The sequence below is a fragment of the Squalius cephalus genome (genome assembly GCF_949319135.1).
Source record: "Squalius cephalus genome assembly, chromosome: 9".
Taxonomy (NCBI): Eukaryota; Metazoa; Chordata; class Actinopteri; order Cypriniformes; family Leuciscidae; genus Squalius; species Squalius cephalus.
In genome coordinates, this window is record NC_137130.1 from 9,956,377 (window position 1) to 9,983,072 (window position 26,696).

Here is a 26,696-nt window from a genome sequence, read left to right on the forward strand (position 1 = left end):
AACGTGGAGTGTGTCATTGAAAGGACTTGGCTTAGTGGTCTGAACAAGATGTTTTTCACTCTTTACAGACCCAGGGATGCGCAACCAACTCAGAGACCCCTAATATAAAGCATTGATTTTCTCTGTAACACTTTGTAACCTGATTAGATTAACTAGATGTTCCTGTCATTATTAACTTTGGGTTTCAGCTGTAATAGAAAACCTGTAAAATATCATGGAATTTTAAGATTGTAATTTCCAGATCTGGAAAAGACATGGAAATTCATACAAACTTTTAAAGTAAGAGAAGTTTTTGCAGTCTATATGTTTGGCCCCAAAACATGTAATTGAATTTTGCTCTTTGTGAGTGACAGTGCTATATATTGTGATTTTTAAAAAGTATTATAGTAATATAAATGTAGAGAAAGTCATGGTAAAATCATGCACATGCATTGATGCTGCAACCCTGACATTGAAAGATTAACTCACATTAAGCTTATAGTTATATAGGCCTATCATATACCGTCTGGGGTGGTATATTGTATAATCATCCAACTTCTGTAGAGCTTAATTCGGAATAACGACGTCTACATGCGTCCTCTGACAATTCATGATGGGAAAAGCTTTGCTTTTAAACCTCTTGAAATCTGAACAAACGCCCTGTTAAAGAAGACGCTGTATGCAGAACGAGACAGGTGTATTTAGAAGCGAGTGCCTCTTGAGCCAATCAAAAATTACGCTGGGCGTGCTAAGGCGGGCTCTTGTCTAATTATACAGACTTTGGACCAATCAGTTGAGCGGAGGGCGGTGTGTAGGTCTTCGGGGGCGTGTCTTAGGCTTTGTGCCGTCGTAGCGCTGAAGAGCGTCTGAAGAGAGTAATGGCATGAGCCTTGCGTCGAGATCCTGTCAAAGCACTAAACAGCAAATTTCTCGCTCCTGAACTTTTACACTCTTTCCTGAGGACTATTTTACCATTTAAACGGGACGTCTTATTTCCTTATTTACTCTGACAAGCAACAGCAGCACTTGAGAAGTCACTCCTCCGCAGTTGCGTTCCTGTCTTAAGACATTTAAATTAAAAGGATATGGTGTTGGACATGTGAAACACACGGGCAACTTCAAACATGAAGCTGGCATCTTCTCTGTGTTGCCTCGGGTTTCTTCTCACTTCTGTGGCGGTCCGTCTGAGCGACTCGCAGCAAGGTGAGTAAACGACTGACCATCGTCTCGTGCGCAAAGGTGTTTATGCGTCTCGTGCACGCACCTATGAGCTCTGCTTACTTTTTTGAGGATGCTTCTCGCAGTACCCATCCTCTGGTGCGAGAAACCTTTTTTTTTTTTTTTTTTTTTTTTTTTGGTGCCTGAATCTCCCTTAACATTAAAAGCCTGAAATCTATAAGATGCGTTATTGTAATGGTAAATGAGTGCCATTCATTCACTACCACAATGATGCATAGATTTCATGCATAGAGTCTCTATGTGTGTTGGTGTGAAATAGGCTGGCATACAGTTGGAGCAATGGCACTGATAGCGCAGAGTGGCACTGAAAGGGGCATTCAGTCTCATTGGACGTTTGTTTTGTTATTCTCAGCCCGTACACTGTCTGAGAAAGAGTTTGAGTGGTCATTGCTTTCCGTGCATGTGAAAAATCACTTCTGTTGCCTTGAGTCGTAGCCTACCTCTGGTGCGTGTGACTGCTTATAGTTGACTTTTCGTTGGCTGAGAAGAAACTGGAAACTTGAAATGTCATCGTGCAATCAAATGCGCCATATCTGATTTGAGCGTCCTTTTCATTTTTTGATGTAAACATGCAGAAATGTAGTTTATTTGTAAGCTGTCTTAATGTACAATTTATTGGGAATTCATGGTCTATTTCGAATGTTTTTTCATTGAAAAGTTTGCTTAACTAAACAGACTAAATGTTTTTAACATGTAAGTAGCATTTTTGAAATTATAACATAATATGACTGGCAGATTTTATGACATAAGAATACATACACAGCAATGTTGCGTCCACATCTCCACATGGTGGTAGTATGAACCGAGATAGTCTGAATCTCTCTCTCTCTCTCTCTCTCTCTCTCTCTCTCTCTCTCTCTCTCTCTCTCTCTCTCTCTCTCTCTCTCCTTTATTGACATTAGCCTATAGTTTTCATGTGTAGCTACATACAAATAATATGTTGTCTATTCCAAGTATAAATGTTAAAAAGCAATGATATTAAAATAATAGGCTAACTGAAATACATTTTATAAAGTAAAATACAAATAAATCATTTTAGCTTGGCATACTCATTTCCTCCCCCTCCCCCCACATAGCCTACACGCACACATGCATTGATGAATAGTCATCGTGACTAATTTTCAAACGCAGATCCATCCAGAATAGGTATAAATTAATCAACCTCGATATCGATTACAGTAGTATAAATGATGCTGTAGCCACGATCCTCCATCACAGTCGAGCTGAACTGACCTCATTAAAACATTCAAGAAAACTTTATAGCAAAGCATTACGCCATTTGATGAATTTGAATCGCTCGAAACTTTCAAATGTTTGTCTCTATATGCGCAGTTTGCGTTGTGTGTTTTCAAAGCTAATCCGTTATTTCTGGCGATTAGACACACTGACCATTGACTAAAGGGCAAAAGCAGTTGTCGAAATCAGGTAAAGATCACGAATGAATCAGTTGTTATAGTTCGTCACTGATCTCAGTGTCATTGGCAAAGGCACGGGCTCCTGACGCACGTCTGCGCTCCGCTGCGCTGCCCGGAGGAGACACGATCCTGATCCAATTGTTATTTTAGATTAAATAAATTAAAAAGCCTTAGGGGAGAGCGATTTTAATGGGTATACAGCTAAAACAACAACAACAACAACACTACTGTAGGATACTCTGCAAAGTTACAGTCGGTAAAAGTAGGCTAAATAACATGCTTATTACGAACATTATTTGTAAGAAATGGTACATATCTCCGAATGTTTCTTTGGCTTGCAACAATAGAATAATCAATTTTGGTGCTAAACAGCCTTTGCAAGTTTAATTTTAATTTTTTTTAACAGAACCATTTTAACCGATCGTTACTATTATTGGGTAATGAGTATGGCAAACTTTCAAGCTGTTGTCCAGTGATTTGACATGCTATACTTCATCAAAAAGCTAAATGTTTCCAGTTAATCTATACCTATTTGTTATGCATGCAGGTTTTATAAACTCATATTGATGCGGAGACATTTTAAAAACTAATTTGTCACTCACGCCATAGGTGCATTTTAAATGAACTTGAAGGTAAAGATCGTTTACAGCTGTGAAGAAAGTTTTGTAGACTTTTCCATTTGCATGTCAGGTTTAGCCTGAAATCCTTTTTGAAGGAAAGTTTTGTCAACTACCTAAACATAATTATTGAACCTAAGTTCATTAAACATGTGCATGATTCCATGAATTCATAGTGAATGAAATATTAATGTTAAATATTTAAATGATTATTAAATTATGTAACTTGGTTTTGGTCAATAATCTGTTTATTTTGCACAATTTGTCTCATCAGTCACAGGTCATAAAATGGGCAAATCTTGAAGCTTGTCCTTCTGCTGAATGCCGAGTTTATGAAAGGGTTGATGATAATGATTATGATGATGAGAGATCTGACCACTGCAGTGTGCTGTTGTGTTAGTTGGCTGTATTACTCATTATTGTGTTCAGTATCGGTTATCGTTTCAATCTGTCTGAAGATGGTCGTGAATTTAAATCAGTCTATTCCATGACATTTAGGAGCCGTGCCAGTAGCAAGACTTGTGGGGAATAGTAGGAACACAAATATCAGTTTGTTAATCGGCTTAGCTTTGGATTAAGTCCCGTCAGTGAGACTGGCTGCTGATGAAAATTAATCGTTCAGCAATTTAACTCTCCTTTTCTCTATCTGATCTTTTTCTATGAATCTATGATAGATTCCCTGCTACAATGGAGCTGTGTTACAAGCATGAGAAGTGAATAATACAGGGTAGTTTGTCTGTATATCTAAAATCTTAAAATGGCTCCACACTGAACTTACAGAACCATTTTAAGGATTAAAATGCCTTTTTTAATGTAGATCTATCTATCTATCTATCTATCTATCTATCTATCTATCTATCTATCTATCTATCTATCTATCTGTCTATCTATCTATCTATCTATCTATCTATCTATCTATCTATCTATCTATCTATCTATCTATCTATCTATCTATCTATCAATGTGAATATTAAATTTTTGTTAACTGTGGGAAAGTACATTTCCTTAGCTCTGTCCATTCTGATCTGGCCTCTCGAGGTTTCATACAAGCTTTTGATTGACAGCTCCCATATGAGGCCAAAGTATCCCACGGGAATCCTTTCTCCTTTTCCCCCTCCTCACTTTCTGTAGAAGTTTCATTGCTCTATTGAATCCATTTTGAGCATGCTGTCTTCCCTTCTTTTTAATCTCTGCTTTTTTTAATGCTGTTGTTTACGCAAATCTTTTTTCTTTATCCTGTATAACATGTAACTCCGTCTGCGGCTTATGATATGGCATATGCTTATTCGTGAGGTGTTGTTTATTTATATCATCCAGGCACACACATCTCAAGTTCACAGTATCTAAATGTTTACACAGTGTGGCACAGACAGGAAGCCCTATCAACAAAGAAGGGTAAAGTATTTGCTTTTATCGTGGCAGTCGAAGCGCATCATCTCTCGCTCTCTTTTTATTTTGTCAAAGTGAGAGGGCACAGTGCTACAAACGCCTGCCCACGCAGCAATAACCCATTGTCTCACAAAGCCCATTTATTCAGTTTTTCTCCATCTTGGTCCAAGAAAGGCAGGCTGACCTCTGAGCCCGTGTGTCTCAATGGGAAGAAAAGCAGCCTTTGATTCTGTTAGGAGCGCCAACTCCTGCCAAGCGAAGGCGGGTTCCTGCGCAGCGTGTTGCTCTCTGCTCCGGCTCTGAGTGTCTCCCTGCACTGACTGCGATACATGTGCTGCCTCAGCCTTCCAGAGGCTAATGGGAATTTGATGATTTGTTTGTGGATTTGATCATGGTAGACCTGCTACTGGCTCAAAGCACATTGCATATTCATTCTGTCACTTCTCTCAATTTCTACAGTGATTTAACCAACAAAACCTGCCCGCTGAATCTCCTTTGAATGATTGTTTTTTCTTTTCTTTTTCTTTTTAAGGCTCAAAGATCATATCTAAATGTTAAGGTCTTCTTGAAGGCCTAGTTCAGATTCATTGTATGTACAAAAAACAGAATTTAATGGTTTGGAACTATTTATTAACTTGAAACGCTGTATGCATGGTGTGAGACGCTGAAAGAACCCATGTGAGATTTGATGTTATGGCCAATGATCAAACAATTACAAAATAGCAAAAATAGTACACTAGAGGATCTGTATACTGTAAATTGTACCTTACCGTTTTCTCTCCAAACATGTCTCATTTTTTTTTTCTCCCCACATCTAATGAATCGAATTACATGGCCTTTCAACAGTTACTGAGCAGAGTTGTGGTACAATTGGTGCCAACAACAAGTGTGAAATGCCTTTATACAGGCTGAAGTCTAATAAGACTTGATACCTTACAGAGTCTGTGAGGGAGAACAGAGAAAGAGAGAACGTTTATAATGTGGCCTTTTATGCATTCATATGCTCATACTGTGTTTACAATCTTCTGTTGGTTTGACACTTTACTGAACTGTTATCAGTATTCATACATGCAGTGTTTGACCAAGTGTAAAAGGACATGGCAACCCATGTGTAATTCATTACGCAAAATTGTTTTCAGAGAAAATGTTCATTCTGACAATAGCTTTACAATAGTATCTTAGAGAATCGCATCAGACAGAAGTCGAAGGTCAGCTACACTGTAAGTCAGAGGTTCAAATCATTTAACCTCTGACTGCTCAGCTCCGCTGGTTGGGGATGCTTTCTCTTTATCTAGAACAGCAGTGACTGCCAGATCGACCCCATGTGGCTGTTTTCTTGATTTCCATCTTTACAAGTTCAGCAGTGATGTATTGAAACAAGAGCAATCTTGGCCTGAAGAGAATGTGCTGGAATCAAATTGTTTTGAGAGCTGAGCGAGGCATTAGAACGATTACAGCATGACAACACCTTTTTCTGTCTTTTTTCGGGCAACTCTTTATCATTTTGGATTTCGTCTGTGCCTAACAAAATGTCTCTTCTGAATGCCCCAAGCATCTTTTGTCCTTTCATATCTACTAAATATGTGAGTCCAGTAAGCTCAATCAACAGCACTTGTGGCGTAATTTTGATTTCCACCAAAAAATTATTTAGACTCGTCCCTACTTTTCTTTAAAAAATAATGGAGGGAATGGTGTGGCACTTAAAGTGCAAATAAATGGAGCCTTTTTTTTTTTGGGAGGATATAAAAGCAGAAAGCTTTTCATTTTAGGATTTATAATACTTCCTCAGATAAAATGTGTATTATTTGAGCTGTAAAACGGGTAAAAAAAAATTCAGCCATCATTTTAAAGTCATTTTAGGGTAAGATTGTATCTTTACACGGAAAAGGTTAGTAAGGGAATTTTTCCACACTAAAATCATTTTAAGATGCATATTATGTCTTACACTGCGTGTAAGTGCCTCACTGTAACCCAGATTAGCGGAAATGAATTCTTGTAAGTAGTACTCAACCTTTAACTTGTTTTATTGTTTGGAGAAAGTCTCCCTGATTTTGGGAGGTTGTATTAAAGGGATAGTTCACTTTGAAATTAAATTTTGGTATGTTTTAGCTTACCTCAAGGGCGTCCAAGATGTAGGTGTCTTTGTTTCCGCAGTAGTTTCAATTTTGATATTTTTAGGTCAAACCGTTCTTGTCTGTCAGTCATATAATGCAGGTATATGGTCACTGTCTCAAAGAGCATGCACAGAGAAGTCCAAATTAAACAATTCCCCATCGTAAGTACACATTGATGGCTTAAGACACGAAACGAGCGGTTTGTGTGAGAAAACGAACAGTATTTATATCGTTTCTACCTCTTGTACACAACCACGTCCAAGTGAACTGAGGGCACGCGCACTTCCTGGTGTGTGACGTGTGCGCGCGTTCTGGCTTAGTCTGCGCAAGTGCCGGAAAGTGTACAAGAGGTAAAAACGATATAAATACTGTTCGTTTTCTCACACAAACCGCTCGTTTCGTGTCTTAGGCCATTAATGTGTACTTACGATGGGGAATTGTTTAATTTGGACTCTGTGCATGCTCTTTGAGACAGTGACCACAAACCTGCATTATATGACTGACAGACAAGAACGGTTTGACCTAAAAATATCAAAATTGAAACTACTGTGGAAACAAAGACACCTACATCTTGGATGCCCTTGAGGTAAGCTAAAACATACCAAAATTTAATTTCAAAGTGAACTATCCCTTTAAGTTGCAAAGGTGTTAGTGATGGTTACTAGGTGGTTGCTAATCGAGTCATAATATGGTCCCTATATGGCTCTGGTCTCTCCTTCAATGTCTATGGAATTTCTCCTCGGCAAACCACACAATTTAAAGCTCATTCACATTTGTGTCTGTGCCACAGTGTCGTAAGGGTTTCTTCAAACCTCTAACCCTAAGTATGAGCCTATAAGCAAACACTGCTATTGATAAATTGAAAATTGCTGCAATTTTCAGATTTGCAGACTGTAATATGTTGGCCATTTCACCTGAATCAGAGTTCAGATGAACAGTCAAGTTTAATGACAGTTCTTCTCCCTTTTAAGTGACAAGGGTGACAGAGTGACAGCCAATAAACAGCGCAACGCCAATCAGCGGCAAACAGCCGCTAGCTATTGTTTCATGCAAACTCAAGTTCCACCTCTTCACACTGACAAAATTCATAACATTCAGTGTTCTGACTCATTATACAAAGTGCTATTCAGATGTACATGAGCAGCTCAGACGTCTGTGACTATGATGTTTGAGAGCCGCTTTTGTCCCTCTCTCCCAAAGCCAAAGACAGGCTTTGTCAGCCTACAATTAAGAACAGCAGAGGGGCTGTTAATAAGTGCCATTCCGAGGATTTTCGTCTGCGTGAGGACAGAGATGGAGAAAACGAAACATTGGCTCTGATTGACACTGCCAATCGTTTAATACAGTCGTCCTGCTCTCCAGGCTTCTCCTGCCTTCTGCTTCAATTCTTCCTTTCAACTTCTTTCATCCCTTTCTTGTGCATGCCACAAAAGCAAGAAATTAGTATGACAATGGATATAGGCCTAATCTTTGCTAAAATGCGCTCATTACCGCAGCGCATGGAATTAAAAGCAATTATACGGAATTAAAGTTATTTGTGCATCCCCAATTTCTTGTCTTTTTTCCCCTTGTTCCCTCTAAGGTCGCTGACAACTAAGTGAGCTGTTTCTCCTTATTTAAATCCCACCCTCCTCCACTTTTGCTTTTTCAAACTCCTGAATAATGGACTTAACAAATAAAAGAATAATTACAGACTCGTGTTCTTGGCTATAAACAAAATGCACCTCCCTCTAATGAGCGTTTCATGTTTTTCTTTCTTGTGAGGGGCTGCTGAAGGGGCAGTTTCTCTGAATGCCTTGCACTCTTTCTCTGTAATCCTTTTTTAAAATATTCAGTGCTAATCTGCATTTACAATGTAATTACAGGCAGGCTTTGAGCGATACTGACTTTTTAAAAATGACTGTGTTGCCCGAATGGACTTAATCTTGATTTGCTAATATGTGTTTGAGTAAATATCAGAAGAGCAGGCAAATATGTGGATGTGCGCTGAATATTTTCTTTTTTAATGTATTTTATATGGACCCTTTTCACATACTGTGATGATGCATTTCCATAGTTATTAACATCCTAAATCTAGAAAAGTTTGTTTTCTTTATATATATATATATATATATATATATATATATATATATATATATAATTCTACTTTTATATGTATATGTACGTTATTACTTTGAGTTTTATACCTTTATTAAATGACAAAAACTGGTTAACGGTAAATATTAGTCAGTTTTGGTCGACTGTCCCCTGCTAAAAATGTTGATTTAGATTTTTTTTTCTGGTAAAAAATACATAAATGAAGAAGAAAGCCAAAATATTAAATGTCATGGGTCACATATCTAGTGGATTGAACCATAAAATGAAAATAAAATGAAAATTACAAATATAATGTTTATTAAGAATGAGAATCTAGAAGGATATTAAATATATATTTAATACTTTTTTAGTTACATGCATGCAAACATTGGAAAAACAATATTTATGGCACTCAGACATGTCTGTTCTATGCATTTGTTGTGATAAAAAAAAAAAAAATAAAAAAAAACCTTTTGGTTTTTGATCACTGAAAATGTGTACATTTACCAGTTTACTCATGGAGCCATATTGATATCAGAATATCTCTGGAATTGAACGATATAGGGCCATAAAAGTAAAGTTTTGCTATAAACCAAAGTACTTTTTCCCCTTTTTGAACTGTCTGTTGGCATATAATGCTGCAAAGATTGCTAAAGTCAATCTATTCAACAAACAGACCTACCAATCTCTGTGTAAAAAAAATAAATAAAATGATGGTGCCATCTGTACTCTCCTGTAATTTGGCTCCAAATCTCAGGGGAATTTTGTCATTTTGACCTCCTAATACAAAATAGTGGATTACTCTGTAAATATACATCCATGACATTTAATATTTTGGCTTTGTAAAATTTATGTTTGTCTTTCTTCAGAAAAATATATTAACAAAATAAAAATAAATGAGCCGAAGAAGCTGAAATTTGGTTGATTTGACATGGAATGACACTTTAGAAGTGTACATAACCATGATGACTTATGCATTTGAGAAGCCCAGAAATGTGAAAATGTTCCATTATTTATTTAAGAGGATATACCTGGATAAAGTCATCCGCTGAATCAATTCATTGTAAGAAACAGTCTGGACATTGCATTACCGCTGAATCATTGATTCAACTTTTGGGACAATTTTAAACTGTCATCATTTAGTAACACTATTTTGTAAGTTTAAATATTCAATATTCTGCCCATCTCTAGAATTGACTGTCAAAATTAATGTTGTAAATACTTGATGAGTTAAAGGTGAAGCGTGTAATTTCAGCATCACTAATAGCACCAATTTACACACTTCAAACACTTTCCCGTCTGCCAAAAACATGTTGTCCCAACCTAGCATTAGCTTTAAAATCGCTCCCTCTCTCTTTTTTTAAACATTCGCTTAAGCGGATTGCAGTTCCGTTTGCTACCAGTAGTGGTGTATAGATTGCACATTTCACCTTCAAGCCATTTTCTCTCTCTTTCAGTCTTCCTTTTTCTATATTTGTATGTCATTGCTGTATAATTAAATGTTTGTATTCCCTCTCAGGGACATATTTTTATTGTGCTGTGTGCAACAGACACATTCTGTCCCCGCTAATGAAGCTCTTATGGATGTGAGCGGTTTATAGGTGATTTTACAGCCCGTAAGGAGACATCAGGGAGAGAGGAAATGGAAGAGACAGAAAATGAGAGATTTAGAAAGGAGGAAAAAGACATTGAAGAATAAAAGCGAGCACTTAAGAGAAGTGTGAATGCTTATGCCATTTATGAGAGTGAAATGGAGAAATGCCAAATAAAAGTTAATGGTGAAGTTTAGAAAGAAGCAATAATGTGATTAAAGGATTGAGGAAATATAAAATGACCAGAGGTGGAAAGGGAAAGCGATCAGACTGAACCAGAGGGTCAGGCCTGTGCTGCATTTGTTGATATTTTAAAGGAGTAGTTCACTTTAAAATGAAAATGACCCCATGATTTATTCACCCTCAAGCCACCCTAGGTGTAAATGACATTCTTCTTTCAGACGAATACAATCGGAGTTCTGGCTCTTCCAAGTTTTATAATGGCAGTGGATTGCAAACAACAGATTGAAGTTCAAAAAAGTATATCCATCCGTCATAAACGAACTCCAAACGGCTCCGGTGGGTTAATAAAGGCCTTCTGAAGCAAAACGATGAGTTTGTGTTAGAAAAAGATTCAAATTTAAAACTTTCTAAAGTAAAATAACTAGCTTCCGGCCAAACGGACATACGGATTCTATTTAAGTGTAAAGCACAACTTGTGCGAGTAATGCGACGTACTGCTGACATTTACACTACGCCATGATGCACTACGCTACTTCCGGCATAAAGAGCCGTTTGGAGTTCGTTTATAACGGATGGATGCACTTTTTTTTGAGCTTCAATCTGTTGGTTGCAATCCACTGCCATTATCAAGCTTGGAAGAGCCACGACATTTCTTAATATAACTCCGATTGTATTCATCTGAAAGAAGAATGTCATAAACACCTAGGATGGCTTGAGGGTGAGTAAATCATGGGGTAATTTTCATTCTAAAGTGAACTACTCCTTTAACGCTGCCCAGCAGTCTGTGCCAGTCTCTGTGGGCCAGCGGTCACCTTGGTGCAGAGGAGAAAAAACGTCGGCCGTAAAGGCACATAAAGCACTGAATGAGAGGAAAGGGGAAAAGGCAATTGACCTTGGCTGGCTGACTGACTGCGGGAGAGATGAGCCATGTGCTGAGCAAGGACTGTCGTTCAACTTGTAGAAGCTTAGAGGAAGGGAGAGTTGCTGTCTTTGTGTCTGTCTGCTGAGTTATTTTTCTCTGTGAAAGTCTGGGTTTTTTTAGCTCCGTTTTACCTGGAAGTGATGAACAATTTCCCCAATGAATTGACTTCGAAGCAAGCTCTTTCTTCTGTAGATGGTATTAATAACTTTTTTTTTAAATACCAGAGACTGAATGATGTTCTGATGGCTCTTATGAGCTGGTACTTTTCAGTGAATCAACCATACAGTGCAGCCATTGTAGTCCAATTGATTCCTGAGTGAATGACTCTCATGAGCCGGTTCTTTTTATTGAATCACGGGTCATGCTGTATGGTTTTGATTCACAACACTAGTGTTATTTTTTTCCAACTGATTCTCAAGTGAATGAATCTTATGAGCCCCTATATTTCTTAGTGAATCAAAACAGTACATCACAACCAGTGAAGTCCAACAGATTCCTGAACAAATTTATCTTATTAACCAAATAGTTTTTGTTAGTACTCTTTCCCCACCATGCATTTTTGATCATTTTCACAAAACTTTCATGGCCCACAGAATATTTTGTTGTATGAATATCTGAACATGCAAAAGAAAGAACAGAGCCTCTGCTTTTAAACAAAAACAAACAACATTTTATTATAGCTCAAGGCATTCTTTTTTATCAACCCTTGAATGTGGGTGAGTTTCATAAAAAAAAAAAAGATCGATGATCAAAACATAGATGGAGATCGAGTTCATCAACACCCCTAAAGCTTCCCAGTCCTATAGCTCGTCCTAGGTTGACATTTCATTGGATAACATTAGGCAGTTTTGATGTATATGCTGTTTAATGTTGATGATCGTGTTAGTTTATATATGTATCTGCTTACATGCTGTCGCTTGTTTCTGCTTCATTTTTTTGCCTGTTTTGATCCAGAGATTCCGTACTCTTTCAGAAGATGTGTCATCGCATATAACAGTGAAAACACAGAAAGCTGGAAATTTCCATCAATGTCAGGGAGGTGTTGTCTCATAAATTATGGAAATTTCCATCAATGGCGGGGAAAGAGTTCAAATGAATGAATAAATGAGTCAAATTATTCTTTTTTTTTTGTCTAGTTTCTGTTTAAGCTCAGTGGAAATGACTGGACTGCAGTTATGCCGTCTCTAAAATTACTGAAAAGTCATCTAAATATTTGTGTAAACAGACGTTTTGCAAGAATTTTAATGTTAATCTATAATTTCATCATTTGGGAATGGAATTGCATGTCTGTTTTTCCAAATAGTTTTTCCTCAAAAGTAATGAAAGAACGGTTAGTGGCAACGCAATAAAGAAAACACATTTTAATTTCTTACAATACCTTACAGTTTCTATTTACAATTACAACTTCACGATTTCTTACATTTCCCATCCCTAGTATTTGGTGATACAGTAGAGCAGAGAATCACGGGCAGCACAGCATTGTTTAGTAGGACTTTGGGCTTTGCATAGCAATTTTGTTGCAATGTCATCTTTGTTGAGTTTTGCCTTCTGTGGCTATTTACTGTGGACAGCTGTGCTTAATCTAGGAGGTCTTATGGTGACCTGGCTATAGATTTAACAGATTGTTACACACTTGTACACACGCACACATGACTGAGACTGAAACTTGTAAATGCTTCATGCTGAGGCATCTGCTGTTTGAATGTTCCCTGCTTCCCGATACACATGCATAAATACACACTAAACCCCCCAGCAAGGTGAACAGAATGCTGATGCAGGATCATTTTGGAATATGGAGGGAAGAGAGTCTCTAATTTTAGCCGCAAAGGTTCGAAGGCCAGATATTCGCTTCTTTCTTTTTTCGTTCCCTTTTTTGGCATGGGGTTGAATGAAAGGGGCATGGGTACGGTTCCCAGGAGCAGTGGGTAAAGCAGCTGCTATCAGAGAGACTGGACAGCCCAATTAATCAGACCTCACTCTGGGGAGCCACAAGCCTCTGACAGGGACGTTTTATTATGGCCGGCCACCGGACACCCATCTACACAACCACTGCATGCCGCTCGGCGGTGTGTCTCTATCTCATACTGCCGCTCCATCTTTTCTCCCTCAAACTCACTGCTAGCAGACCTCAGGGATGCCCGAAGGGATTGCCATTTGTGTGGTACGCAGTCATGCCACCTACTTTATGCGTTCACTTCCTATGCAAAACACTTGAGATGAATTATTTATTATTATTGTTATTTAGACAGGTAAAATATATACCAGTATGCCTAACCTTATCATACTAATTACTTTACTCAATCCGCAAAATCCTACATTTGAACCTGTTACCAAATGCCATCATACGGACCTCATCAGTAGCGTCAATATCAATGTGAACATTTTTAGAAGTTGGGATGAAATCTAGCGGGCCTACATTTTACATAACATAAGTTTAAATGGGATTTGTTTGGTGATTTTTGTATTGATAAACAACACACTACTGTTATATATATTTTTTAATGAAATTAGATGCATGAAATTACTCAAAAGTTACAGTAACGACTTATATGTTACAACAGATTTATATTTTTAAATAAATGCAGTCTATTAATCAAAGAATCCTAAAAAAAAAAAAATCTATCATGGTTTCCACAAAAGTATTAAGCAATACAGCTGTTTTAAACTGATGATAATGAGAAATGTTTCTTGAGCACCAAATCAGCATATTAGAATGAGTTTTGAAGGATCATGTGACACTGAAGACTTGAGTAATGATGCTGAAAATTCAGCTTTGCCATCACAGGAATAACTAATATTTTAAAATATGAAATAGCTACGTTAAATGTTAATAATGTTCTGCAATATTATAATTTTTTTATATATTTATGTATATATGTATGTATATGTATATATGTATGTATATGTATATATGTATGTATGTATGTATATATATATATATATATATATATATATATATATATATACACACACACACACACACATACATATACACGCACATATATATGTATAATTGTATAATATGTATAATTTTATATATATACAGTATATATATATATATATATATATATATATATATATATATATAAAATAATACGTACCAGCTCTAAACTTTTGAATATATGAATGCTATTTAAAAAAAATAAAAAAAAATAAAAAAAATAAATTAGGGTAGTCGTTAGTGAAAGACTTGAGACTGCGCATAGCATTTTAGATGATTGGAAATGCTAGTGGATAGCTTTTTCCAGAAGTTGGAGAAACTGATTGTAGAGCAGCAGTTACAGTAACAACTTTATTCCCTAATCAGAAGCAGTCGGCAGTGGATTGAATGAGAGAATTCCACCCCAGATCACTAGCATTTGCAAATAAGCATAATACACACAACATGCCCATGGATTTCTCACATCCTATGTGAACGTTTCCTTATGAATATTAATATGTATACATATATATTTGGCCACGATGCAGATTTAGCTTAAATTACTTTATAGAGAGTTTTCTCTTGTTGTCTCTTTCACTCATCCGCTTTCCCTTGTTTGACATTTTCCAATTTTCTCCTTTTCTCAAACTTTCCAAACTTTTCTCGTTTAAGTCATAGCTTGGGATTTGATTTGAGAGTGATTTTATTTGTGATTGTGCGTTTGTGTGAAGGGTCGAGTAAATCTGTCGACATCTTTTGGTAAATTCACAGTCATTTTTTTTTCTCAGCTCTCTTTCTGTTTTGAGTGAACAAACTCTTGATTTTTGTTGATTTTATAGCCTGACTAAACTTTTTGGAGGGAACCCGCTGCTCTCTTCTCTCTGCATCTTTCTCTCCAAACTCTTTTCTTAAGGTCTTGAAGCCAAAAAGATTTATTTTTATTTTCTTGACCAACACACCATAATTGATTTTCTGCAAACACTATGGGTAAGCAGAAGTGTGGAGAAAATCTATTTAAGGAAGAAGAGGAAGTTCAAAGGAAGTTCTTGGCACAAAGGGACAGAAACACGATCACCGGCTACTGCATACATTTTTCACAAATTGATGAAATGTATGCTGTTGTTCAAAAGTTTGGGGTCGGGGTGCATATGTTGGGGTGGTATATATAATTTTATGTTTTTAAACCAAGGCTGTGTTTATTTGATCAAAAAGACTTTTTTTTTTTTTTTTAATAACTGATAACTGTTCTCTATTTTAATATTATAAAATCTAATATTTTGCTTAATATTTGTATGGAAACTATATATTTTTTTCAGGATCCTTTGGTGAATCTTTTTTTGTAACAATGTAAAGTCTTTACTCTCACTTTTAATCATTTTTAATTCATTCTTTATTATTATTTTATGTTTTTAAATAATAATAAGATAAAGGTCTTAAAGACCACAAAATGGTAGTGTATATCTTGAATGCAATGCAAGTAGCTTTGGTTAAAAGCATTTAAAAAGTGTAAAAATAATAATAATTTGTGTTGATGATGCACTATGGACTGCTGAAATTTATATAGAAACATTTTCCCTGCAGAATTGTTAATTCTTTATAAAATTAGATCTTATTTTTACATTTACATTTACATTAACACATTTGGCGGATTCTTTTATCTAAAGCAACTCACGGTACATCTAAAATATGCATTTTAATCATTTTGTGATTTCTCACACAAACTCATGACCTTGGATTCAAGAACCATGCTCTACTTGTGCTCCCTAATGGGTCAATTAAGATAATTTGCTATGGGCAATTGTGCAACTAACCAATAGCTTTACAGGCATCCAGCAGTGATAACGCCTACTATAACCAACAGTACAGCCATTTGCTGAACTGTATATGTGAATGCCCTATAATTGTATCCCTTGTGAATCCTGAGCATCTCAATCCCCCTCGTGTGACCCTCAGGTACTCCCACCATCTCCTGTGCTCTTCTTAGCATGTGTTTAGGTGTCTGCGCTGTGCCCTACAGAGTGATAATAGCCAGCTTGGTGTTTCCCAGACTCCTCTCCCATTACCTGAGTTTTGTGTTCTCTCCTGGGGCTGAGCCGGTAAAAGAACACCGCACTCGGAGATGGGCCAAAGCCCCGAACAACAAATGCTGTCTTTGAGTTAAATGGCCCCTGTGATGGAGGAGCCATCTCTGAGGGGTTTCTCTAATCACGTGACTGAACTGTGGAACATATCCTGCATTTTTGTCTCCTCTCAGACACGGGTAGTCTCAGATAATTCAACTTGAAAGCAGTTTTGTGCATTCAGGTTTGCATTTATTCAGTGTAAATACTGGAAGCTGGTAGAGTGGGAGTAAAAGTGCTGTCTCTTTCTTTATATTTCCCACTCACCCGCTGACAGGCACAGGATGAATAAAACATTGTACAAGACATTGCACAGATTTTTTCATTGGGAAAGAGAAAACTTGTCATTAGTTGTAACACTTCCTTTCATTTTACCCAGAAGTTGATGGTAAAATTATACATTGCTATGCTTTATAAAGCATAAAATAGTTTTGCATTTGTTGTTTGTTCAGCTATGGTTACTTTAATGGGCCAAGGGTGGGTTGATTGATTGATTGATTGATTGATTGATTGATTGATTAAGTGCCAAGTTGAAGAAACACCCATGTATTCTTGTTTCTGTCTCATGTGAAATGACTGCACACATTCAGCTGGGCTTTTTTTAAATGTATTCTTGTTTTTTTTTTTCTGGTTTTTCCTTTTTTTTCTTTTTCTTATGCAAACTGGCTTTGCAAGCATCCAGCTGGGCCTTTTTCCACTTCATGCTCTCTTTTCCTGGAGTTCATGACTCGTTCAAGCTCGCTTCTAATTAGAGTACTTGTTTGACTCACTTAATACATGGTTTCAGTGCCCTTCGTCTCTGCCTGAGTAAACCCAGATATGGTATGGTAACTCTTTGCCATCCTTGCAGTTTACACTACATCTCTTTATCAACGCATTCAATTTTTTCCAGGCAGTTTCCCATTCAAGTACTAAACTAGCTAAACCTTGCTTGGCTTCCAAAATCAGATGAGATCGGGAGTGCTCATGGTTGTATGGCTGTAATACTTTCAGTATAAACTTTCTTTAATGGAAATTCTAAATAATAACACGTCTTTTTTTCAGTGTAAAATGGAATAAATATGAACCCCTTTCACACATACAGGGTCCTATTTTAACGATGTAATCGCATGGCGCAAGTGCAGTTAGGGCGTGTCCGAATCCACTTTTGCTTGTTTAACGATGGGAAAAATGGTTTGCGCGCTCGGCGCATGGTGGGTTGTCCTTATTCTCTTAATGAGTAATGGTGTGTTTTGGGCATAACGTGTAATAAAACAATCTGAGCCTCATTTTCCATTCCCCTTAAAAGCCAGTTGTGCTCGCGCCATGGCGGATTGCTATTTACATGACGGAATTTGTGAGTGGAAAGACTGAACGCTTCTCTCATGAGGAAACGGATCTGCTCGTGCGCGAGGTTAAAGCACTCAAGCAGACCATCTACGGGACAAAGTGTACGTGCGTTGTGGACCCGCTTATAGGCGCATATTACTAACACGCTCTCTAAATAACAAAAAAAAATACTGCCAACTGAAACCTGGTATAAAGTCAATGGCACAATTTTTTTTTTTTTTGTCATTTAAACAATCTATTTCAGTTGCCTCAAAATAGCAACATGCCAACAATGCGCCTGAACACACCTCATTTTCAGACCAGCACGCCCATGCGCGCACAAATGGGCGAAAATGCATTTGCTATTTAAACAATGTAGCGCAGGACGTGAAAATGAAACTAGCAAAAACACTTGCTTCGCGCCTGGCACCGTATTGTGCCGGGTTTATGACAGGCCCCGCGGTCTTTAATGGTAAATTACCGTTTGGAGATCATGTGTGAACAGGACCTTTTCAAAAATACCAATAAATCAGTTCTGACAATTTTTGGACAAATAGTGAAACTGAAGCACTTCTCATCCAGGTGGATGAAGAAAACAGTGCATGGTTTAAGGTAATTTCTAAAGATTGACATCACTGAGTTTACCAGTATTTTGGCACTAATGAATAGTACTATTTTGGTACTAGAGATTTTGTCATCTCTAATGAATGTAAATGGTATCTTACCTGTAAAAAGATGAATCACATTTGTGTATTTGCCAGAAAAGTCAATCTGGTCATTTTTTCGGTGATTTACCTAGTTTAATGTGTGAAAGGGGCTATTGACTATGTGGTTGCTCTTACTGCAGGGATGGGGTTTAGATCAAAATGTTTGAGGAATATCAGTACTGTGCTGCCTTGCAAACCTTGTAATCACACTTTGACCTCCCTATATGCCCAACGTCATCCCACAATGCCCAGAGGCCATCCCCTCACACCCTTCCCATCTTCAACGGGCTACAATGAGCAGTGTTGCCAGTGTCAGTGTGGCATGGGTTTAATTAGAAGGGTATAAGGGCACCCAGCTGCCAGGTCCTATCATTCTAATGGGCACTCATACTCTGTGCCCCTGGGGGAGCTGGCAGGTTCTGCTGCTCTCCCCACTAGCACTCCTTTATGAGCCAGGTCAGCAAAGAGAGAGTATCATTTTCTCTGCTGAAAATCCCAAAAGTATACAAGTGAAAATGTTTTTTTTTTTTTTTTTTTTTTTTTAAATGTAATTTAAAAATGTAATGTTGAAGTTTTAATGAATTTTAGAATTTTCTTAGTATTTGGTTTTTCCCTCTATTGCTTTAATGAGAGTAGCAGACATGAATGCCAAGTTTGCCAACCTGCCGATCATGTTCTCCAGCATGATTTGCGGATTAACAAAATAACTTCTTGTGCTTCGATGTAAGCATGAAAATATTAACTTTTGTACAAAAACTATATGCTTGAAATGTGCTTATTTAATTAGTAACACAATTTATTACAGAATCTTGAATATTTCTTATTTCAGTTTCCCCTGAAACAGGTTTTTTTTTTATTTTTTTTTTTTTATTTGACTTTTGGACCCCACTGCACGTTTGTGCATATATGCGAGTGAGATAAAATGTTACCATATTCTAAATGCCATCCTTGAATTGTTATTCGTAATGCACTTTTTGATATTATAGCAGTTTACAGTGTTATGAATCTCAGCTGTGCAAGTTATTAAATGTCATTTAATATTTAGCTTTTTAAGAAGCTCAAGTTAAAAATACATTTTTTGGGAGCCATGCAAAGCTCTACGCAGAAGCTTCTGATTCAGCAGATTTAGCACTTCGTGTTATTGATCGCTCTGTTGCTTCTCTGTAACCATCTGTCATGTTATGAAGGGAGAAGCCCAAAGCAAGGCTGAGGGAACCCAGAACGCTCTGGTCTAAACAGAGCACTGCCACTTCACTGGCCAGTTTTTCCAACAGTTTCTGTGCCATCTTCAACTGCAGAGCACAGCAACCTTTTAAATCCTCTGCTCAGCTGCCAGCAAGAATTTATAATAACTCACAGATACGACATACTGATTCCACACACACGCTTAAACAGTATGTTTTCTAAGGACTGAGTTCAGGAGTTTCAGGAGTTGAGGTGTGCTGGGTTGGGTAACTAACCCCACAAAGCCCAAATGTAAAGTCAAGGCAGTGTAGGGTGAAACATTAACAGTCAGAGAGAACATACATATACATGCATATACATATATTTCAAGTGTCCTGCCAAGACAATGGGGTGATGGCATCAACTGATCACATGTGATTTATTAGTGAGGAACCACTGGCTAGACTCTAAGGGTACATTTAAACATTTTTTTTTCTTTCGCGTTTTTTTGCACACAGATGACAATGTTGTCAAAACAATCGCCAATCATGGATCCGCAAAAACAATAAGAAAATGCTGTATTATGCATGTCATGCCAGTAGTTGGCGATGTTACTTTGTAAAGTAACACGCCTATAGGCTGAACATGTAATATGCGTGCGCATGACACCACCGTTTTCACAAATTCGTGTTTTTGTAGTTTACACGGAGACAATAATTGTATAATTTCAATAACTTGAACTTTGAAGGCCATCAAAACGCCGTTGTCATGTAAATGAACATCCAAAACACATAAAGTTTAAAAAATTTTGTTGAAAACGGTGTCATGTAAACGGCCCCTAAGAAAGTCAATGTAGAAAGAGACTCGGGGAAAGAAAACATACAGAAAAGTTGTTACTTGAACTAAAATAAATATTAACTGAAATAAAATGTATTGTTATTATTTTATTTCAGCAAGTTGCAACATCTCATTTTCATTTAGTTTAAAAATAACTAAAACCAAAACTATAGACATGTTATTATGTTAATGTCACTAAAATAACACTGCCATGAAATGTTACTGTCCCCAAAATAGAGCCTGGTAGGATATGGTGGATACAAGATCATGAAAAATATTATATATATATATATATAATTGTAACATGTCACCGTAGTTTTCTGTCAGCAGCATCTAATCAAGCATGATTAGTTTCCTGGCTGCAGTGTGTACTCACCAGTCCTCCGGCCACCACATCTGTACCAGTTCCCTGCGGAAAGTTTTGGGGGCATCAGAGAGGGAGAAAGTGGGAACATTTCCCTGCTTTGTAGCCATCTGCCCCTGCATTTCCCTAATTGAATTAATTAGAGCAACAAACCTGACAAAATGCTCGTTAGAGCCACACTCCAGATTGTTGCGAGTCACAGTTAAGTAGGGGGGGTGAAGAGGACAGGCGATGGCTCCGCCCCAACTTGAGTGCACAATTAATCGAATATGTAATGTTTTTCATGTGTGTTTTGGTCTATATCGTGTCTGTTTGTTCAACATTTGAGTAGTAGTTTGTTGAGGCTGTTTAGAGTGTTTTTTCAATACCATCACTCATTTTTTTTTTCTCCTTGACAGTCACCTCTAGTTTCCTGATTGTAATATTTGAAACATGATTTTTTTTTCAGTAAAGCTGCTTTAAAATGATTTTCTACAAATACATGTGATTGAGTCAGACTTGTCAAAATGAATGACTTGCGGTTCAGTAAGTGAGTCTGATTGAGTCAATCGCTTCAACTGATTAATAAGTGTGTTTAATTCACTAGACAGTGTTTGGTATGTGCAGAAACACGTTTCGAATATTTTAATACAAAAGGCAGGTTTAAACCGCTTAACCCCAAAACTCATAAATCTTTTTTTTTATTTTCTTGATATTAACTGATTATCTCTTCATAAATCAAAGTAGTAAAGTGGTGGTTGCCCAGTTTTTTAAAAGGTGACACAGTATAAACAGCATGACAACTGATAAATATATTTTTAAATATACAATATATAACTACATATATGAGATGTATATCAATAAATAACTAAAAAAGTCATTTTAAACAATATTTACTCTGCAAAATATCATTGTTTGGTGAGACCGCTGGACTCAGCATTAGGTTTGCAGGACGGCTCTCTCTCTCGCTGACAGACGGGATGTCTGCCTGACGGGCTGTGAAGGGTAGAGAGGATTTAGCACTAATGGCAGGGATGCTAATGAAGGCATGAATGAATAACTAAGAAGAGGAGGGATTGTTTATGAGAGCTGCAGGTGAGGTGAGGAAATGTGCAGTCGTGCTAGCAGAAGCTCTAACGACAGGCAGCTGCAAATTGACAGCGATGTTCTGCGCTGTAGTGCGTTTCGATGCCTCTTCCCAGTTGTACTCATATACACACACACACAACTGTCACCCGGACTCATATCGTCCATCAAACTGGCATCTCAGGCTGAGTGTGAGGCTAAAAGGTCATGCACCGATTGACGTTGGGTCTTCTCCTCACTTTAGCGCACTAGCTCCTTACCTCTTTCCTTCTCTTTTTTTGCCTCTGACCCAGTTTTTATGTGCTGTATTTGTATGCATGTAGTGGGGGTTGGGACCTCTATTATTGTGTAAAAGGTTTGTCTACATGCATACCATCAAGGTCATCACTCATCAAAATCTCACTCATTACTCAGCTAGAAAAATAAGAAATTATATTGCCAAGTATGAAATACCGTTCAAAATGTTTGGGGTTGGTAAGATTTATTTTTATGTTTTTGAAAGTTGTTTATGCTTATCACCATGTTTAACATCTTAAATTGTAATTTATTCTTGCAAGGCTAAGCTGAATTTTCAGCATCATTACTCCAGTCCTCAGTATCACCTGACCCTTCAGAAATCATTCTAATATGCTGATTTGGTGCTCAAGAAACATTTCTTATTATTATTAATGATATTTTTGTGGAAACTGTGATGCAGATTTTTTCAGGATTCTTTGATGAATAGAAAGTTCATAAGAATAGCATTTATATATACATATTTTGTAACATTATAAATATCTTTACTGTCACTTTTTATCAGTTTAATGTTTTTTTTTTCTCGCTGAATAGTTTAAAAAAAACTTTCTGACCCCAAACTTGTGAAAGGTAGTGTATTATCTTTAAGCTTTTATCTTAAAACCAAGCTGAAAAAATCACGTAAATCATGGATCAGCAGGTGTCCATATACGTTCACTTTGTTTTTACATCATTTCAGTTTGAAAATTATGCACAGCATTTCACCAATTTTGTAATGAGAAATGTATTAAAAAAATAAAAAATAAAAAAATTCCACCAGAACGTACAAGCTCAAAGGTTTGATGTGTAAAAGTGAGGCAATTTGAAAATAAATTCATATTGTAATATTGAATACTGTAAAATATAATAATAATATGCTGTATTTTAATATTTTTATGCTGATTTGGTTTGAAACAAGTGGCTATTCACTAAAGCCATAGTGTGCACTGTACATTTGGCACTGACATATATTGATCGGACCAGATCATCATTGCTGGGACAGTCACTCAGTTCCAATGCCAGTGTGCACAAATACAGTGAATGTGGCATCAGGTGCAAATGGCATGGGGGAAGGTGTTTAATATGTGTGCCTTACCAGATTTGCTCATGTTCTCTGAATTTGCGTCTCTGCGAATGAAGGCAGCAGTCAGCATCTGTGCTCAACCATGCAGCGTGATTGCATGTGACTGCTCATCTGTCTCTTGTATTTAGGGGTCTGTTCTTGTTGGAGCTGAATGAGCTTGTTTATGTTTGTTTGCTCATCTAGGTGTCCAATTTCCCATTTCCCCGTGGTTTACCCAGTTGAGTTTCTGTAACTGAAGCAAAGCAAAACTTCCAGAATAGACGCCTAATTAGTGGAATTAGCTGAAGATCAAAGAAGACAATTAAAGGTGGTACTGGCACAGGGGCGGGCATGATGCCGACATTTGCATCACAACACCGCAGCCGTGGTCGGACTCGGCAAGCCAGTTCTCCTCATTACTGCCAGCCCAAACAATATGGCTGATCGACCGGTTTGCACGTCAGACGAGTCTGCTTCAAATGCATGGACTGCTCTCTCTATTTCTCACAAGCACACACACACTCAGAGAGAGAGACATAGTCCTACACTACACTACCGTTCAAAAGTTTAGAAAGTTTTTTTTTTTTATTAAAAGAAGTCTCTTATGCTCACCAAGGCGGCATTTATTTGATCAATAATACAGTAAAAAAATAATAATATTGTGAAATATTATTACAATTTAAAAGTCATTTCTATTTTAATATACTTTAAAATGTCTTTACTGTCACTTTATACTGTTTGTACTGTCACTATGTATATGTGTGCGTGTGTGAGAATTATTTAATTTAATATTTTATACAAATTCTATATTAATAGCATATTATATAACATAATTTATGTATTTTCTGTGTCCCTTGTTTTAAAATTGGGTTTGTATCTTTTTGCTCTACCTTTGATTGTTCATCTTTTGGCCATTAGTGGCTGTTAATTTTCCTCCCTGAGACTAAATTGCTGACTAGTTCTTACGATAATGTGTTGTAGGTTTTGTTTTGTATAAAGTTTGGACCAATTATGGAGGGCAACATTCTCCAAAAATACTAAAAGAATTGTTGTTGTGATCATTGAAGAACTGAAAATGTTAAGTGGAATCAGAAAGAGAATTGTTACAATAAAATCAGCCAGAGCAGAGCGCTGTCGTGCGGAACAAGGCAATTTGGGAAAGTAATTAATCCAAGTAGCCCATCATTTCACTTGTTTATAATAAATGTTATATAAGACACGCACTCAGCGGTCATATGGTCAATATTACAGCCGAAGAAAGCCATCTTTATATGTTTTATTTATGTGTGACATGCTTTTATCATTGTGCACCTTAAATAATCAAGCAGTTGTTTTTATTGTGCAGCATTCGTGATGACCAGACACCGTTGATGTCATGTCATACAGGAGGGATGCATCGCATCAGAGAGCATCATGGGATTTATGTCTGCTGGTTTCTCTGTGCTGTCACTCAGTTTCAGTGTATTGCTGTGAGCTTCAACTGAAGTGTTTGATAAATGGCAGGTCTGTAACTGAGTTGACCTCTTGTTTCTGCTGAAGTGTCATTCTTTAGTGCTCAGGAGACCCATCCACACTTACGATGGAGTGGAGGCTAGGAGTGTAAATGTTCATTACACAACTCTTACACTGACCGCTCCGGCTTTGGGAAATATAATATAAACTTGTTGTATGAACCACTCTGCATGAATGATGTGTGCTTAAGTCTCAAAGGAGTCCTGAGGAAACATGACATCTTAAGAGTAAAGAGTTCATTGTGCTATGAAACTATATTAATAGGTGAATTTACGAACTCACAACTTCCATCCTTTTCCGAAAAAGTCCATTTATTGAAAACCAGTTCAGAAATCTCTGGAAATCAGAAACCCCAAACAATAGGTGAGGTAACGCAGAGGATAGGATAGGTACTATTTTCCCAAACAGCAGATGAGCTAGTAAGAGTAAAATGTGTTTTAGTTCTTCTGAGGGATTTATTTTCAAACCGTATTCCTCATCATTTTACACTCTTAAAAATAGTACAAATAGTTTTTATTGTTTTATATTTGTATTGCCATTGATTGTTCCATGAAGAACCCTTTTGTTTTTAAGAGTGTAGTCTGATTTTTAACAGTTTTAAAATGAGAAAACTATATTGAACTCAACTTATTGGAGTGCAGTAAAGAACTTTCTTTTTTTCATATGTCAACACTCATTTATATACACAGCGCAATTTTGGCACAAAAACTAAAACTATGTTATAATTAAAAATATATAATTATAAATTATTAAATAAAAATACTATACTGTAAGCGGACCTAATAGGGAAAACATTTAAAGTATGGCATGACCCTTCAAATACTTCATTATAGTTTTATAATTTTACTGAATTTAATTTAATTGTTACATTTGTTATGATGTTTTTATTACCATCCTCTCTGCAACTGCTAAAGGCCTGCCAAGAATATCTATCACTTCATACATTACATCAGTAGGGAATCACTAAGAAATGATTATGATGGGTTAATTAATATGTAAATAATTGCTTTTGTTCATGCTTATGCTATAAGCTGCTCTGTGCCTGCTCAAAAATCGGTGTAATGCTGCATAAAAGCCAGACTAAAATATGCCTGCTCTGATCCACATTAGCCCCTATTATAAAATATACTATTAAAATTGCTGTGTTTTTATACTACCTCTGAGCCTCATTGAACAGCCTTTGTAAAGACGCCTAATAGCAACTTCAGAAGCGCTTCTGTACCACCTTTACAGTGTAAATTTAGCATTACTTGATGCATTATGCTGATGGACTAATGTAGTCTCTGGTCAGAGAGTCCACATGAAATACTAATTGAACAATGCAGTGCTTTTTATCTTCTTCAAGGAGGGCAGAATGTTGAGACTTTGTGTTTTATTAGTGCTTTAATTGTTCGTCAGCATGTCCCCTTCAGCTTCTGGGGCCATCTTTGATTGATGTTGCTCCTAATCACTATAATAGCTAGTGGAGCGTAATTCTGCCAACAGCGTTTCTCCACGCACTGGCTCTGAGAAAAGCCCCTGGAGTATGGCCTTCTTCTGTTCCCATCAGGCGACGAGAGGAAGGAAAGACAGGGTGAACCTGGATCATAGAGGAGCTGGGAGAGACAAATGAATGCCTTCTCTTCTTAATGTAATCATCAGATGTTCAGCGTTGGTCTGGGAGTGACAGATGCTGTTATAGAGGTCAAATCTGAGCGTTTAGAGATTACACTGAGGGCATGTTACTACCTCCTCTCCTTTGTGTGGGATTTATAGACGCGTGTATTGGTGCTCATGTTCAGCTATTTAACATTTCCAAGTTGGCAGCAAGTTTTCAGAAAGCAATCACTAAACGGAA

At 37.1% G+C, this 26,696-nt stretch overlaps 1 protein-coding gene across 4 annotated transcripts in view; it reads left to right on the forward strand.

Moving 5' to 3' along the window:
* The first annotated feature begins 820 nt into the window (after positions 1-820).
* The window catches only part of erbb4b (erb-b2 receptor tyrosine kinase 4b), a 303,711-nt gene continuing 277,835 nt past the window's right edge, over positions 821-26,696 (forward strand). For 2 of the 4 annotated variants that reach the window (XM_079882023.1, XM_079882024.1), the window contains exon 1: positions 821-1,182. In XM_079882023.1, the coding sequence (XP_079738149.1) occupies positions 1,104-1,182 (79 nt within the window). In that variant the 5' untranslated portion in view covers positions 821-1,103. The remainder of the gene's footprint in view (positions 1,183-26,696) is intronic. The other 2 variants (XM_079882025.1, XM_079882026.1) reach the window with 1 other exon arrangement.